The sequence below is a fragment of the Phoenix dactylifera genome, chromosome 8, assembly GCF_051530095.1.
Source record: "Phoenix dactylifera cultivar Ajwa chromosome 8, Ajwa_hap1_PhDact_Kaust_v1.1, whole genome shotgun sequence".
In the NCBI taxonomy this organism is placed as follows: Eukaryota; Viridiplantae; Streptophyta; class Magnoliopsida; order Arecales; family Arecaceae; genus Phoenix; species Phoenix dactylifera.
Genome location: NC_143197.1, coordinates 24,840,671 through 24,859,371, shown reverse-complemented (window position 1 = coordinate 24,859,371; position 18,701 = coordinate 24,840,671). Strand labels below are relative to the sequence as shown.

The following is an 18,701-nucleotide window of genomic DNA, read 5'->3' as shown; positions in this document are numbered from 1 at the left end:
TAAAGTCACCGAGGCATGTTTGACATTGTCGCCTTAGTGAAATACTACATGTAGATTGACGTTAAAGATTGCACTCATACAAAAATATTTGTTATTCCTTTCTTTTATTTTTGCTCTTTTTGTTGCTATCAGAAACTTTATAGATTGTACAGGCAATTTGAAAAACAGGATTGTTTCGTCGTACATATTGTTTAACCTAGTTTATTTTCTTCTTGGATTTTTGAAAATAAAAAATAGAAAACAATACCAATGCCATACAAGTTCTTCGGAAGGCGAACCAAGCTACTGACTGGATTGCCTCCTTCACTGCGCACCACTTCGGAAGTTTTTTTAGACTCAGCAGTCATATATTTCTTTTGCTTTGCGTTGCTTACTTGATTCTGATGTAGCTAGCTGTGCTTGTGCTAGGGTAGTGTGAGCAGCCAATTCCCTAAGAAAAAAAATTATAAGCAATAATAAAAGTTGAAACAACAAATTCAAAAGTCCTATAATACATGCAATTATTAATAATGCATACGGCTGAGTTATGTACAACGAAGGGTGCCCTTCTGGTTGTCAAGTCCATGCTTGCTTGAGAGCTAGCATTTTATTGGGGTTGCCGAGTAATTATATGCTTAAGCTAACATAGAGCTTGATTATTGGCCAGACTTAAGCAGACAATTTTTTAAGTTTAGTAGCCTAGCCCCACTTAGAAAGGCTATATAATTATTTATGCATGTTTTTAGAAGTCTTCCATGGCTCAGGCAAACTGAATCCATGTGATTAGATATGTTTATTGTGTGTCAAGAGGTCTCATAGAGCTTACTTGGTGTATTGGTTCTTTTCTTTACAACTTTCTGTCTATTATCCACAGCCTGGCATAGCATCCTTCAAAACAAATTCACTGAGTTTTGCCATGGTGCTTTTATATTATTTTTTAATAGAAATTAAGTAAGGATCCTAACTAGTGATTGATAAAGGGTATATTGCAAGGCAAAGTGGCAACCAGTCATGCCCTAGTGCATTACTGCTCTGTCCCCTTTTCACTAGCTGCGGTGGTGGAAGTTTGAGAAGTAAGGCTAGACTAAGGTGGTGATGGTGGAAGGAGAATTCAGCAATGGCGGCGGCGGCAACGTAACTTCCTTTATGGTAGCTTTCTTAGTCCTTCATCCAGGAGCACAAAGACGCCATCTTTGTCGACATTGAGACACCTGATGCTAGGCCTCCCGACCCCCCGACGACCTCCAGGGAATTCTTCACCGGTATTGCCGGTAGATGGAATTTTGTCGGATTCTAGCAATTCATGGTGTCCTACCATAAAGACCTTGCCATCCTTTTGAATCAATGGTGGGCACTGTGATAGACTTCTTGGACAGATGACCAGCGGTGGTGCGTCCATTGGCACGATCGGAGGCATAATAGAGCGGAGGGGTCAGAGAAGAGATAAATTTGGTTTAATTACAAAACCCCTGATTTTGGTCACCTATACTATAGGTTGTTATCTAGTCATCCATTTTAGACCCTTCGTTCTTGAATCTATGATCAAGATTGTGTGTTTATAGGGAAACTTAAAAAGGATAGCAGCAAAACCCAAATTCAATTTATAGTAAATGTTAATTATGCTATATTTGAAGAGACCAATGAACCCAGTGTTACTATAATCATGCGAAACAGCGTGGAAGGCTTAAATGTCACCATATATCCAAAAAATTTGGAATATTATATTGGCAGATCATGCGCAGGTATTGGCTTTTCAGGATTGGAGCTTGTTTGACTGAAAATTGGGCCAGATGCAAAAATGTTATATCTTCAATAGTTTCCCAAAATTAAATTTAAAAAAGGGTCATCACCTAAGTTTCTAAAAGCTCCTGCCCTTAATATTTATCATGACCTATGAATCACCAGTGATGAGTTTGATATTATGTAACTACCTTGTCCATTTTAATTTTTCAGTAAATGAAGCGGGAGAAATCACTTTTTTCTCCCAAAAGAAAAAGAACATACTCCACCCTTTGCTGCTTCTCCTGTTTGAGATAGAATATTAAGTTTTCAATTCAACCATTAAAGTTTTTGGAAGATAGGCAAGCCTAATATTTTTGTGGCAAGTGGAGGCCAAGCGAAGAAAGCCTTCACTAATATGGATTTAGCTCATGAGACCCGAGAGTCGAGACTAGCTCACACCACCTTTACATGTGGGTTCCAAAAATGGTCCGAACCACCCAATCTACCATCGGCTTGACCTGACCCAATCTGGTTCGCACTTCCAGGTCCGCTCTAATTCTCACTCCCTGAACCGGCTCATCCTTCAGTCCAAATACTATGGGCTCGTTTATTTCACGGGAAGCATTTTCCCTCCTAGAAAAAGAATGTTTAGGAAAGTACTTTTGGCATGTTTGGTTGACTATGGAAAAGTGATAAATTTCGAAAGTGCTTATGTTTGGTTGGCCATCCACTTTTCTAGAAAAGTTATGTATAATTTCTATTATGCCCTTAATAAAAATTAGGTTTTTAATGTCTTTTTAATGCTTCTTTAATGCTGAAGGACTTTTTTGGGAAAAAATAAAAATAGAGTGATTTCTGTCTCATGGAAAAGTAACTTTCCCATGTTTCTCATGGAAAAGACTTTCCAATGAAATATAGGAATTATATTCTCATGAAAATACAACTTTTTCGTTACTTTTTTTTTTTAAAAACTTCAATTAAACAAAAAAATATTTTATTATTTTTTTATTGACCACACTTTTTTTTCCTCTTTTCCTCGCGAACCAAACGGTTCCGGTGTAAAAGATTCCACCCTGTCGCTCTAAATAACCTCCTGTTTTCCTTAACAATCCCGCTTCCTTATCCATATTTACATCTCTACCCACGTCCTAAAGCTCTACCGAAACAAACGAGGACCCCCTCAGCAATCGCGTAGAGGCACTTATGTAAAACAACGGATGATTGTGGGGGTATAGATGGTAGTTACTATTTTCAATATATACATCCGATGATTTCATACGTTACCATTTCTTCTCTGAAGTTACAGTATCGCTCACCGCCGTCTTCTAATGTTGGTTTCCAGCCCTTTCGTTTCGATCCTTCGCCATTGTTGCGTCTCGGAGATCTAGGGTTAGGGGTTTTCTCCTCTTTTCCTCCCCCGAAAACCGAAACCTATCGTTTCGTTCTCGAAGAATCTGGGGTTAGGGTTTGCTTCCTGGTTTCCGCGCTGCCGATTTCGCCGCTCGCCGCCGGGTCTTAGGGCTGCGATTTTTCTCGTTTTCCGGTCTCCAGAGACCCTAAATCCGTTCCTCCTCGCTCGCAAAATCTAGGGAACCGTGGGGGTGGGGGTTGTTCTATATAATCCCTGGGCTCTTCGGCACGACTTCCTGATACGCCTTCGTTGTTCTCGTGGCCTAGGGTTAGGGATTCAGATCAAAGTTTCTTCTTTTTTTGCAGCTCCTCTTCGAGATGGGTGGAAGAGCGATCGTCTCCGACGACGAAGGTTGCGAATTTTTGCTCGTTTTGTTTATTTTTCCTCTCGATTTGAAGTTTGTTCTCTTCTTTTCAAATAATTTCTCATTTTCTGAATTTTTGTAGAGGAGGTCGAAGAGGAAGAGGATTCACGAGCTTTGGACAGGGATGACGATGGTATCAATGAGAGGGACGACGACGATGAGGAAGAGGAGGAAGGTAGGGTTTCCGCTAAGTTTGTTTGCGTGACATTAAGGTTTTATGGTTTGGTACTCTAGGGCGAGATAGTTACTGCTGTTTTATTGGGTCCAATGGCATCCTATTGTGAGCAGAAGAGGGTCAGGATGAGTACGAGAAAGATGGTTTCATAGTGGATGATGCCGAGGAGGAGGAGGAAGAAGAAGAGGAAGAGAAGCAAGAGAGTGATGAGGAAAGGCACAGGAAGAAGAAAAAGAGGAAGAGAAGGTAAACACAGATTAATCTTTTTCCTGTTATTGTATTGTAAAAAATTACGAGTTTTTGCAGAAAACTTGAGGTTTTGAATGTGTCCTATTTGCAATTCAGAGAGTCAGAGAGAGGAGGCTATGTGCTTGATGAGGATGACTACGAGTTGATTCAGGAAAGTAACATCACTGGCTTCCGTCGGCCCAAGCCTGTATGCTTTCTGAGCTTGCTGTTCCCTCTATTCATAGTTTTTCCCCACTTATTTTGATGGAAAATAAGTCGAACTTTTGCTAGTTGCGCACTTGAATTGCAGTTCTGATACTTGCGATTGATTATGGGTTTCTTTCCTCATGCTTTTTCACTGCTTGAAAACATTATCAGGATACATCATATAGGCGCTTAAGGAAGGCAGGAAGGGATACCAAGGTGGAGGAGCTGTCTGGGTTTTCGGATGAAGAAGAATCTGATAGAAATAGTCGAGGCGGCCGGACTGCTGAGGAAAAACTTAAGCAGAAATTGTTTGGTGATGATGATGGTAAGTATCTCGTTTCTTCTCAATCAGGACCTTGGATATAACATCAGTCACTAAGTTTTAACTGGAATTTTTCCAGCGGCACGCCTGGAGGATATTGTGGAAGAAGAGGAGCAACCGGAAGAGGAGGAAGATGCAGATGTCATTGGTGAGGAAGATGAAATGGCTGATTTCATTGTCGATGAGGATGAAGTTGATGAGACTGGTGCCCCTGTAAAGTATGCTATTGTCTCTTTTACATCTGTAATTTTGGTTTTCTTGGCAGTTTCATCAATTCCTCATCCTCTATTTTCCATTAGTAATGGTAATGTGTTTCTTGTAGAAGGAAGCAGCTGAAGAAAAAGAGGCCGAGACAGGCATTGGGTGTTTCATCATCTGCTTTACAGGAAGCTCATGAGATATTTGGGGATGTTGATGAGCTGTTGATGCTTCGAAAACAAGGCCTTGCAAGGGGTGCTGGTGAGTCTGCTGGGTGGGGTGAAAAGAGGTTAGAAGATGAATTTGAGCCATTTATTATTTCAGAAAAATATATGACAGCAAAGGATGACATTATACGAGAAACTGACATTCCTGAGAGGATTCAGGTAACGATAGATTGCCTGCTTTCATCTGCAGAATTTGATTTGGCAAAACATGCCACAAACCTCTTGGTTGATTTTAGAATAGAACTTAATGTTGCGGGGTGCTTTTCTCTTTCAGCTATCTGAGGATATTACAGGGCCGCCTCCTACAGATGATAAGAGTATAGAGGAAGAGAGTGCCTGGATATATAACCAGCTTACTGGTGATGGTATTTCACAATTAGCTGGGGAGGATCAAGTAGTCAAGGAAATTTCTAAGGAGGACATTGGGAATGTCTTGACAATGATGCACGTGCAAAAACTTGATGTAAGAATCTCTATAGCATATAATACAAATCCATTAATATGGCAATTGAATGTAAATTCTTGAAGGGCATCTGATTACCAAAATTTCTGCAATTGCTGGTTCAGATTCCTTTCATTGCTATGTACCGGAAGGAGTTATGTGGTAGTCTATTGAAAGATTCTGATGCAAACACGCAAGATGGTGAAGAAGCACCACACAGAATGAGGTGGCATAAGGTAGTCAGATATCTATTCATGGGCAAACTCAATAATTGAATATTTGAATGAACATCATCAGCGGCTTGCTTCTATATCAAGTTGCTAAAGGGGCCCTTCCATTTCATTTTCAGGTTCTCTGGGCTGTTCATAACTTGGACAAAAAGTGGTTACTTCTTCAGAAGCGGAAGAGTGCTCTTCAGACATATTATAGTAAACGCTTTGAAGAGGAAAAAAGAAGAGTTTATGATATGACGAGGCTGGAATTGAATGATCAACTTTATAAATCAGTCACTGACGCGCTTAATGATGCACAATCGGAGAGAGAGGTTGATGATGTTGATGCAAAGTTTAATTTGCATTTTCCTCCTGGGGAAGTTGATATTGAGGAAGGACAATTTAAAAGGCCAAAAAGGAAATCTTTATATAGCATTTGTTATAAGGCTGGCCTCTGGGAGGTCGCAAACAAGTTTGGTGTTAAATCCGAGCAGTTTGGATTGCTTCTGTCACGAGAAGAAGTGGTTTGTATTTTTTTTCTTTGACTGTTTTTGGATAGACTGTATAAGGGATATAAAGGGGTGGTGATGTGCTTTTCCAAAATTGTCTATAGATTCTTTAGGCATGCACTCTACCTCTTGCTATATTACTGACACTGTGTATCACTGGGGCCTGTGTGCGATCTTCCAATCCTGTAACTGCAGCATGTCCTGAATATATATATGTTCTTATTTAATGATAAGTAATTTTATGTATATTTTCTCTTTGCTGTAGGGCTTACCAGAACTGGAAGATGGAAAGCAAACTCCTGAAGAGATAGCTGCAAATTTTACATGTGCAATGTTTGAAACTCCACAAGATGTACTGAAAGGTGCAAGGCACATGGTATGCATCTGTTTTTATGTTCTTAGAGTTAAGATGCCCCCCTTTCTACATAGATATACATCGTGATCCATATTCTGCAAATTATTTGTTTTCCCTGGATGATGGCTTTTGAGCTTGCTTTTCTTCACTAATTTCTTTTATTATTATTATAATATATATATATATTTATATATATATATTTATGCAGGCAGCAGTTGAGATTAGCTGTGAACCTATCGTGAGGAAGCATGTCCGCACTACTTTTATGGATAAGGCTGTTGTCTCAACAAGCCCTACACCTGAAGGAAATGTCACTATCGATCCCTATCACCAACTTTCAGGTGTAAAGTGGCTGCGAAACAAGCCATTATCAAAGTTTGTGGATGCACAGTGGCTTCTTATTCAGAAAGCTGAAGAAGAGAAGCTCCTTCAAGTTACAATAAAATTATCAGAAGATGTACAGAAAAAATTATTGAATGATGCTAAAGAAGTTTATCTAAGTGAATGTGTCAGCAGGTCTGCTCAGCTTTGGAATGAGCAACGCAAAATGATTTTGGAAGACTCATTCTTTACCTATATTCTTCCTTCACTGGAAAAGGAAGCTAGATCATTGCTGGCTGCAAGAGCTAAGAATTGGCTTCTTATGGAATATGGAAAGCAATTGTGGAATAAAGTCTCTGTTGCACCTTTTAAGCGCAAGGATGCTGACAATGATTCTGAGGATGAATCTGAGTTAAGAGTTATGGCTTGCTGTTGGGGGCCTGGAAAACCAGCAACTACTTTTGTTATGTTGGATTCAGCAGGAGAAATGGTGGATGTGCTATATGCTGGTTCCATTAGTTCTCGGTCCCAGGCGGTCGCTGAGCAACAACGCAAGAAAAATGACCAGCAACGAGTCTTGAAGTTTATGACTGACCACCAGCCTCATGCTGTCTGTGTTGGAGCGGCAAACTTGTCCTGTAGGCAGCTTAAGGATGACATCTACGAGGTACTCTAGATATAACTGGTTTAGTTCCTATCTGAAGCAGTTTCCTGTTGAGTTGATTATTGCGTTGGTATATGGATTCTATACTCTGCTGCGAATATATACTCTATGTTGGTGTCCGCGTATAGAACTCTGTTGCTTTTTAGCGTAGCCTACTAACATACCAATCCTGTTTTTTTTTTTTAAATTTTTTGTCACATGAGCTCCTATGATTTTTTTTCTTAATAAGAGAATAATTTTGTTACATGTTTGAGGTTCTTCTATGGTTAACTGCTTATTATGGTTAACGAGGTAGCTAGAGTTTCTTCACGAGACTAATTATTTAAGTTGGGAAGTCCTCAATAGATCAATTCTATAGTAGATGCTGAATCGGTTCCAAGCTCAGTAGTTTAAAATTGCCAATAATGGAGGTTTTACCACCCAAAATTGGCACTACTCCTGCATTAGTGCTGTTTGGATTTCAAATATAATTTTTAAATGCATAATTATATTGGATGCATCAACCATTTCGTTATTTGCTTATCCGTTGTAGTGACCAAAAAAAATCTGCATCGACTACTTTACCTGTCTTATTTAAATGGTGTGTGTTGGGATTAGGGTTAGGTTTTTTGTTGGCTTCACCTGTGGAGCTGATGAAGATCTTGGGATGACTTCTCTGAGTTTAGTTTTTCAGTTGAATGGACTGCAAGAAGTGCATCATGTTCTCCAATTGGAACATTTTGCTCCGATGATCATGAACTGGTTGGTTACATCTCATGAGTAGTTGTCAGGTCTGATAAAATGGTGGCATTGCTATACTTGCATGAAGTAACTTGTTGATCAGTTTCAGTTAACTAGATCGTATCAAAGTTGGTTTGCTAGGCATTATTGTCTTTGCATTTGTTCCTTAACTTTTCAACTGTACTTTGTGAATTTACCTGCAGACTGGTGGGTCTATGCTAATTGGATAATTATATGCCTAAAACTATGTGGGGATGATGGATTAGTTAAAGAGAATGGACTGTGAGAATAGGTTGTATTATTCTGCTATTTTGGAAGAATTATGTTCTTAGAATCTTGGTAACCGTATGTTACCATTGTCTGACTTATATTAATATAAATGCTACGGAAATTTTGTCAAAAGAAACACTTTTTCCTTACTGTAAGGCATACAATGTGGTTCTTCTTCGCTACCTCCAATTGAATCAGGTTAATTTGTTACTTGATGCCAAGGTTTGTTGTACCGGTCAGTATCATACTGTACCAAACATATCATATCGTACCGGTATCGAACCAGTATGCTTTACCATCATGTACTGATATTTGGTACGCTGAACTGTACTGTACCTAACTACGTACCGACATTGTAATAGAATGGTACCGATATGAGGTCCGGCATCGAGACGGTAAACTTTGCTTGATGTTGTATTATTTTTTATGTTGAGGACATCTATGTTCACAGTCAACATATTCTGGAGTTAATATGAAATCCAAAGTTAGTCAATGCCTGTTATATTTATTATTATGGGTTTAGATTATCATTTCAACAGTGTCTAGACTCTAGATGATTCTTCTATATTTGCTAGCACTTATCGTTTACGTGTTTTATGGTTTGCCAATTAGGTTATTTTCAAAATAGTGGAAGATCATCCGAGGGATGTTAGTGGAGAAATAGAAAATTTTCATATTGTTTTTGGTGATGAATCTCTGCCTCGCCTATATGAGAACTCTCGGGTTTCTTCAGATCAACTACCTGGGCAGCCAGGTAAGATCAGCTCTATCATGAATTGTTGATTCAGTGACATTTTTCTTTTTCCTAATATATACCTATATTCTTTCAGGTATTGTGAAACGTGCTGTGGCTCTTGGGCGTTACCTTCAAAATCCTTTGGCAATGGTTGCAACGCTTTGTGGACCAGGAAAAGAGATTTTGTCATGGAAACTTTGTCTGCTAGAACATTTTCTTACTTCTGATGAGAAGTATGAGGTGGTTGAACAGGTAATGGTAGATGCAACCAACCAAGTGGGTATTGATGTAAATTTAGCTGCAAGCCATGAATGGCTTTTTGCTCCTCTACAATTTGTTTCTGGCCTTGGACCACGGAAAGCTTCTGCTCTACAGAGAGCATTTGTAAGGGCTGGGTCCATTTTCAACCGCAAAGAGATTCCAATGGGGAAAATCCTGAGAAAGAAGGTTTTCATTAATGCTGTAGGATTTTTGCGTGTACGCCGGAGTGGGGCAGCTGCTGCTAGTAGTCATATTATGGACCTCTTGGATGACACTAGAATTCATCCAGAGTCATATGATCTGGCAAAAAATTTGGCTAAGGATGTTTATGCTGAGGATGCTCCGCAGGAACCACATGAGATGGATGATGATGTACAGGAGATGGCAATTGAACATGTAAGGGAAAGGCCACATATGCTTAAAGTGCTTGACATTGATGAATATGCGAATAGCTTTTTCAGGCAGTATGGTACTAGGAAAAGAGAAACCCTTTATGATATAAAGATGGAGTTGCTAAATGGATTTCAAGACTGGCGGATGCCTTACACGGATCCAAATCCTGAGGAGGAGTTTACCATGCTTTCTGGTGAAACAGAAGATACAATTTCAGAAGGAAGAATTGTTCAGGTAACCATTCGCCATATACAAGACAACCGGATTATTTGTGCATTTGATTCTGGTTTGAAAGGGTTGATTATGGCAGATGACATCTCTGATGATGGATATGATCCTGAGAGGTTGCAAATACAGGAAGGTGACATACTTACCTGCAAGATTAAGAATGTAAACAAAAATAGATTTGTGGTATACTTGACCTGCAAATCCAGTGAGCTACGGAAAAGACTGTACTTTATACGTAACCGTGATCCTTATTATTATGAAGATGAGATTAGTTTACGTAGCGACCAAGACAAGGCCCGCAAGGAAAAGGAACTTGCGAAGAAGCATTTTAAGCCAAGAATGATTGTTCATCCCCGTTTTCAAAATTTGACAGCTGATGAAGCAATGGAGGTATGTTTGTTATGCCATTAGATATGTAATTCCATGTATCACTTTATGTTTTTATATGTCACATGTAATGTGCTGTAATACGTTACCAAAGCTAAGCACTCAATTATGCATTGGAACAGTATCTCTCTGACAAGGAAGCTGGCGAGGGCATTATCCGCCCAAGCTCTAAAGGGCCATCATTTTTGACTTTGACTTTGAAAATATTTGATGGAGTCTATGCTCACAAAGATATTGTTGAAGGTGGAAAAGATCACAAGGACATCACAAGCTTGCTTCGTTTGGGGAAAACGTTAACGATTGATAAAGACACTTTTGAAGATCTTGATGAGGTTAGTATGACATGGACTAGAGATTACTCCAGTAATGCTATACTAAGATTGTGAAACCTGATTTTTAAGTTAATACCATCTATGGATAATTGAATAAGAAGGCTAGTTATCTTGGTTAGTACAGATTTGTCTTAAGTTTATTAGATTTCCTTTTTTGCTATGAAAGTTGAATTCTGCCACCAGTAGATTAAGCAACCATTTTATTTTTGATAGAAAATTCCAAATCTGTAATATTTTGTTTTGAATTGCATGATTGGACCAACTTTATTTTTCTTAAAGATGATGTTTTGTTGACATATATAAATGTCAGTTGGACTTGCATGGAGAAAAATGCTGGCTTTATGCACTGCAGTTGCAGAAGGCTAGCTATATTCTTAAATGGAACCTAAGAAACTGCATCATTAGCATCATTAAGATTGAGACAGGTTAAGAGAAAAAAAATATAATGTGGCTTATTGTAACAGCATGGTTTCGGTGGTTGATAGACATTCCTTTATTTGTTCCTGGTCACCATTTAAGAAGTAGAGGCAATTGAACTCTTGATGCCAAGGGAACAACTTCATTATTTTTCCTTTTTTACACTGGAAATATATGAGATACTGGAAAAAAAATAATTAAGCAAGGATAAGTGAATATTTCATTTGAATCTTCTGATAAGGGGGAAAAATATAAATGCTGGCAAGAAACCGTCATTGCGTGCATCAAAAGTGTACATCTTAAAGAAAATTACTGAAGTGACCTACTTTACTGATGTTGAGGTAAATATTATACTGTGGCAGTGGCAGATACTACCACACCTAAGCTTAACATTTGGGTGTATATACATCATGTGAAACTATAGTCTAGACCAGTCTTCTCCTGTTAAAAGTGGAAAATATTGGATTCTAATGTCTTTAATTCCCATAAGAGGGATAACATAATGTGCAAACTGTGTCATCATCCAAGACGTATTTTGTTTGTGGAAATTTGGCTGCAAGTGTCAAGGTGCTCTGAATTTCCTCCTCTGAGACATGAGGTGAGGCAAATCTTGGATACCTTCTTTCTGTAGTGGTCCTAGTGCTTTTAATGCCTGTTCTATTTTCTTAATTAATGACTCTTCAGCTTTGAGTATAGATGGAAAGTTATTATACTTGCTTTTTATAGTTGATCATTTGTTCCTTTATTTTTTTTCATCTGTGTTGTGGGTGTAGATGCATTTTATCTGTTAGATTCATCTGTTCTTTTTCTTACATTTGATTGCTGATCTGTTTCCAGGTGATGGATAGATATGTTGATCCATTGGTAAATCACTTGAAAAATATGCTTGCATATCGCAAATTCAGGAGGGGCACAAAAGCAGAAATTGATGAGCTGCTAAAGGCAGAAAAAGCAGAGAACCCAATGAGGATTGTTTATTGTTTTGGCATTTCTCATGAGCATCCAGGAACTTTTATTTTGTCCTACATAAGGAGTTCAAATCCACATCATGAATATATTGGGTTGTATCCCAAGGGCTTTAGGTTTCGGAAGAGAGATTTCGATGACATTGATCGCCTAGTGGCATATTTCCAGAAAAACATAGACAAACCACCACCTGATGCTGGACTGTCTCTCCGAACAGTTGCTGCAATGGTACCAATGAAAAGCCCTTCCTGGGTTGGAAGTGGATCTGCAGGGAGTGGTTCAGCAGGCAGTAATGATGGCTGGAGAGGCCAAACAAGTTCAGACAGGGAAAGGTCTTCTAACCCAGGAACAAGAATAGGTGAGTAGAAACCATGATTTGGTGCATATTAACTTTCATGAAAGTAACAAAGGAAGCTATTTATGCATTGATACTTGAAAAATGTAATGCTCTGATGGCTAGTTCTGTATGCATGATTGAGTGGCATCCCTGTGGAAGTCTGTCTCATCCCAGAAACTAAATTTTCAACCTGGTGAATTTTAATGCTCTTGGGTTTATGCATGATCACTGATATCTGATTTCAAGTGTAAAATAATTTGATGTTTGTTACCTGAAATTATCAGCATAGTTTCGATTAATTATGATTCTTGCTTTGGTTCTTTGTATGGTGTCTGCCAACTACTTATATGAGTGCCCAAATTTTTTCCATCCATGGAGGTCTCATGATTATGAGAGTATTCAATCCTACATAGGATATGAGTTAGGCACAGGTATGATGTGCTATCATTCAAAAAGTTTTTATCCAGTTTGGGTGTAACAAATCACCTGACTTGCAATTTGAATCCAGCACTTCTTGACATTTGGTTGACATTTCGAAGCCTACCGTACTCTAAAATTTTCGACCCAAATACAATATAGGCTGGGTCAAGTTGAGTCAGTCCACCCAAGAAAATTTTGAGCTGGTTGGGACTTTAGTTGTAGAAATATTAGTGAAGTTTGTTTTTTTTGATCAGGTCAGGAGCTTTACGTAGAGTCAGACTTGGGCATGGTGTGCTACCATTAGAAACTTGGGTTTGGTTGGGTGTTGTCAGTTCACCGATGCTCTCAACCTAAACCTGACTAGACTTGAGATTTGGTTGACATTATTGCACCCAAGTCCAACTTAAGTTAGGTATCTGTTGGCGTAACCCAGTCCAAAATACCGGTTTGAGTTAATCCAACCTAAGTAGCTTTCACCATATAGGTTTCTTTTGGTTTCTGGCGTATCGTGGAACCTTCGTAGTTAGTTGCCTCTAAATCACTGCCATAATACTAAACAGTCAGTGTCAACTATCAAGCAACTATTATCTGTTAAACTATCTGTTGCTATCAACTGTTTACTATTATATATAAAACACAATAATGGTAATCTATCTAGCGGATTTCAAGTTAGAACATGCTGGTTGTTACTCTTCTATAAACATACTCAGAATGTAGGATACATCACAAAAATTTGAATATCATTCTCATGTGAGAAGTGCATTGCTAAGGACTATACTAGTGATGCAGCTTAACAAAATCTAAGCAATGATTAATATTATCATGTCATTATGAGACAAATATACTATATCGAGCTGATGCCTATGTTCTTTCTTATAATTGCCAGAATAAACTTATTGAAGCTCAACTGACAGAATTTTCATAGTTAGTATTTTGGCATGAAATTTACGAGCTTATTTTTATAAGCCAAATTTGACTTTTGGCTCGGCCGAGACTGAACCGAAAGTGAACCCCAGTTTCGGGTGCCAGTCATGTTTTGACGGAAAGTCTGAAACTGACTAGTTTTGGTGTTTTCCACTCGTTTGAGCTGAAATTCACCAAAACAGCCCATAAATGTGTTTCCTGGTCATTTTTTTGGTGCCTAATGTTATGTTCTGGTGGGTTTTTAAAATATTTTAGTACATAGACCATTAAATATCAACTTTCAATGATTTCAAAGATGGAGAACATAATCCTTGATGGGTTGATACCTCTGAGAAGGCCCCTTAATATATTACTTTATAAATAATAGAGAACTAAATGCAAGATGTTTCATAGCCATAATATATTTTTTATATAAAAGAAAAAAACACTATAATTACATGCATTTGATTAAGTAGCCACTTAACCTAAAAAATATGCAAGAAATATCAAAGTTTAATATACTTGTGAATTTTTTTTAGGTGAAGAAAGTGAAAAGCTTCATAAGTAATATTTTTTGAACAATTAAAGTTCAAGAAGCAAATGATAATTATTCACAGTACAGAATACAGCATATTTAATGAATTCACTTATAAGTAATGCATATTATCTACATGTATATATATATTGTGAAATAGGATGGAAAAGCTTCTGGCCGAAATCAGGGTGAGGGTAGGACTTGAACCCAGGTCCTTGGTGCCAACCTCCTAAGACTTACCAAGTGCACTAGATGGCACCATCTCACTTATAGGTAATACTAGCTTTAGCTTAAAATTGGCAAAACTACACAAATAAAGAATACTTAAATGTTGTGCATTAATTTTTCTTGGTTTTTTTTATTCTTTTCCTTTTTTTAAAACTTTAAAAAATGAAGACTCTGAAACTAGGAGCAAAACTTCTGAAACCGTCAAAATTGCTGAAACCAACACTCCACGAACCCAATCGAAATTGAAAGCTAAACCATGTTTTTGAACATTGTTATGAGCTATTCCTCAATTGACCTCATGTATTTGTACCTCTCAATCTGCTTGTCCAAATGAGCCATTTGTTCCCATCCATTATCAATGTCTTTAAGCCTAAGTTGTCTTGTAGTTATGCACGTCAAGGTCAAATGCGGAATTTACTGCAGCATTGCAACCGTCACAATCATCATAATGGGGTACCTTAACCTGCTAAGCATGTCTACCCTATGCCCTTTCCAATCTTAAAATGGCTGGTGCCATCATGACTGAGCCCGGCCCTCTCATTTGCATACCTTGTTGTAGTAACTTATCTAACCACTTGTTGTATGTTGATTAGTAGTTTAATCTTTTATCTTGATCCATTCTCAATGGATCTTCATCATGAAAGACATGCTTAAGTGAATCACTAAGGTGATGCAGATGGCTTTGCAAAGTCATGAGCGACCTAAATTCCCAGTGTGAAAAATACTCTGTTGAATTCTGTCCTGTTGCAGAAAAGGGGACAAAATGTAAATGGACTACACTTAACCATGAAGTTCAAGAAAGATGACATGGATGATCAAAAAATTATGCATTTTGATGAATAGCTAGTTTGGAAAGGATAGACCTTAGTTGCAGAATCGACTGGAGGTGAGGGGGCAGGGAAGTGGATGTTTTAGAAGCACTTTTAGTAAGGAAGCGTTTAGGAAACAGGTGCCTGTTCTAATGTTACTTGGACACTCATGTCTAGCTCTAATCTGTGTTGGATACGTATCTCAATTGAATATGCGTTGGATACTTGGATGCTTGGAAGTTTTTTGGTAGCCATTTTTGAAGATTGATGAGAGTTGAACTCTTCCAACAATGTGTCAGTTGTACCCTTCCAGAGTAGTAATTCTTTTTCAAGATTCTGAACCAGATGCATGGCCCTGGGTAGAAGATTTCTGCTACTAAGAGTTAGGCACCAATGGAAGGATGAGGGATCCTATTTTTGTTGCATTGTGATATAACAACTGGTTTGACTCGAGACCAAAGCTGTGGTTTTTGCTAGATTAGAGAGCTACAACAGATAATGGTTTATAAATTTGTAAACAGTGGTAATGACTAGCAACTATAAATAAGATTATTTGGAGTGTTCTCACTTTTGACAATAACTTTGGCAATGCCTAGATTATGAACTTCAATCTACTAATCTCTACCATCTCCCCTTGCCCCTCCCCCTTTTAAAAAAAAAGGAAAAAGGAAAACTCTCTCTCTCTCTCTCTCTCTCTCTCTCTCTCTCTTACACACACACAGACACAGAGAGAGAGAGAGGTTTGGGTTTCAGCAAATTCAGATACCGAGTTGCATTATACCTTCTATTTAGTGATGCTTGCTAAGCAGTCTCTAAATAGAATTTTAGCTGGAGTTCTTTGACCGCTATGTTGCTTTATCTTTTTAATGTTGACTCAATTGTCAATGATATAATACTGATTGAGGAATTTGGTAGGTGAACTCATTTCTGAGTTTTAGAGGACCTACCTTGAGATCCTTTTAGGCATATCGTTCATCGAAGGATGTTGTCCAAGCTTTGGTTTTGCACAAAAGTGTGGTAGAATAGGATGATGTTGTAAATTCCGCTGTATCTGTCTTTCATTCTGTAGAACTTTACTGGTAGTGCGAATTATCTGCTGTAGCTTCTATGGGTTTTACTAGCATAAAGGTTTTTTTTTCATGACAGTGATCATATGATTGCATAGTGGTTCAACAATGCAAATGTCTATATTTCTTTTCCTCAAAAGTGGCTCAACATGCAATTAGATGTCTAATTATATTTTCTTTATCTCAAAAAAGGTGGCAGGTTTGATTCCAGAAACAATAGTGGTGTTCGAGATGGCCATCCTAGTGGGCTTCCTCGGCCAGGGCGTGGCCGTGGGCGTGGAAGAGGTAACAATTTTGCTGGCAGTTCTGATTTTGGTTCTGCAAAATGGGGCTCAGGTTCAAAGGATGAAGATGATGGCTTGAACAGCTTTCCTGGTGCCAAAGTTCAAAATTCACCTGGGAGGGAAAGGTTCCCTGGCGGTTGGGGAGGTGGAGGCAGTGGTGGTTCAGGTGGATGGGGCGGTAATAACCGCACTGGTAGCGATGCTGATGGGTGGGGAAGCAATAGCGGCGCTGGTAGTGGTGGAGGTAGTGGGTGGAATGGTGGTGGAAGAGATGGTGGCACTGGTGGTTGGGGTGGGGTTGGTAGCGGTGGTGGAGAATGGAGTGAGGGTGGGAACACTGGCAGCGGTGGAGGCAGTGTCTGGGGAGGAGGCGGCCGTGGTGGTGGTAGTGGCAATAGTGGTGGCAGCCCCAGCAATGGCTGGGGTGCTGCTGGGAATGGTGGCAGTGGTGGCGGTGGCAGCTGGGCGACATCTGGGAATAGCAGTGGTGGCGGTGGCGGCGGTGCTGGGTGGGGTTCTGGTGGTAGTGGCAGTTTTAGTGGTGGTGGCGGTAGTGGTGCCAGTGGGAGAGGTGGCTGGGGTGGTGATGCAGCAGCCTCTAAAGGTCCAGGTGGGTCAGACTCTGGTTTTGGTGGGGGTGACTCGAAAAGAGTGGTTCCTCCACAGGCAGATGCTACAAGTGGGTGGTCCGGGGGGAGCGGGGGCTGGTAAGGGAGCATCTATGGAGCGAGAAAGGAAGATTAGGCTCCTTCTCCATTTTTATAATCTGGCTGTTGTGGATGCAGAAAAAAGCTGCCTTGTTCTACATGCCCTTTTTATCCTTGCACTCCATTTGTCCTCTAATTTTTGGGTTTGTATAGTCTAACTGGGGTTGTATGCCTATTATCAGTTTCTTGTTGAAACTGGATATTACCTATAGAGGTAGATAACTTGGTTAGAACATTTGTCTTGTCCAGAATGTCCACCTGTATTTCGAACCAGATACATGGCAAGAGTATTCTTATGGAGCAAGTTATTAACCCAACAGCAATATACCAGCAATGGTGTTCAGTGTGGTTTTCAGTTTCAATTTCACTGCATAAGCTCTGGAAGTGGAAGTAATAAATAGCAGCACAGAAAAGACGTGTGATGGGATTGCTGCACCATGCACGCGTTTGAAGAAACTTGCTGTACTTTTGGGATTCTGAAAATTAATATCTGAATCGAGTAGACTTTGAGGCAGCCGTATCTTTGCAATGCCAAGTTACATGCGCATGCACATATCCAGGGTTTGGATGTTGGGATGCATTTTATGTTTAATTTCTCACAAGTTTGGCCTGTTTCTGGTATATAACTAAGCATAGAATTATACTTTGTCATGCACGCTTAACAGTTTACACCGTGTGCACCAGCGAGGGATGACGCGCACAAACAATCTTGCATTTTCATGCCTTGAAACATTTTTTTATATAAAATGGTTAATATGTTCTATTAACAAATCAATAGCAGTCAATTTGAGGGGTGGATGGACCGTAATTACTCTTAAAAAAGGTCATCTTTTAGTAATATTACTACACATCACTCTTCAATTCCTATTTTTTGCTTTGCAGTTCTTATTCGGCATTTGGGAATGGTGCAATAGAGAACCATGAAACGAGGGGGTTATAAAGACCCAAAACCAGTCGCACTTTCCTCTCAAGCTTTGCAGCTTCATAGCAACTCACAGATGAATAACCAAAGCTGTGAGAGCTTGGAAGAGCAAACAAATCGGATGCCTAGTCACAGCACAAGGAATTGACCTCCCCGCAAGATTTTTGTTCATGCACCAAGGGCAAAACCTGGTGCAGAGCCTCAAAGAGCAAAATATACCACAGCAACACAAATCTGTACTTCTGTTAAATCAGTAGCTCACAATTGGACAAAAAAAAACATCGGCAAGAAGGACACAAACATAGCTTATTGCAGAGTTATCATCACATTTAGGTCAAACCAACCATGAATAAGAAACAACTTTAATTGTAGGTAAAAGGGAAAGCCTATCATCCACCTAAGATGTGCTCCCATTCTCCATCCAGAATATATGATTGAGATGG

The 18,701-nt window shown here is 39.2% G+C and overlaps 1 protein-coding gene across 1 annotated transcript; it reads left to right on the top strand.

Moving 5' to 3' along the window:
- The first annotated feature begins 2,991 nt into the window (after nt 1-2,991).
- On the top strand, nt 2,992-17,659 carry GTB1 (global transcription factor group B1). Its single transcript, XM_008790352.6, has 17 exons — nt 2,992-3,463; nt 3,559-3,651; nt 3,765-3,897; nt 3,997-4,087; nt 4,258-4,411; nt 4,488-4,626; nt 4,731-4,992; nt 5,108-5,296; nt 5,401-5,511; nt 5,625-6,011; nt 6,262-6,372; nt 6,560-7,339; nt 8,939-9,080; nt 9,157-10,334; nt 10,454-10,663; nt 11,918-12,404; nt 16,538-17,659. The coding sequence occupies exons 1-17, from the start codon at nt 3,430-3,432 to the stop codon at nt 17,338-17,340; spliced, it is 5,304 nt and encodes a 1,767-aa protein (XP_008788574.3). The 5' UTR covers nt 2,992-3,429; the 3' UTR covers nt 17,341-17,659.
- Nucleotides 17,660-18,701: the final 1,042 nt, after the last annotated feature.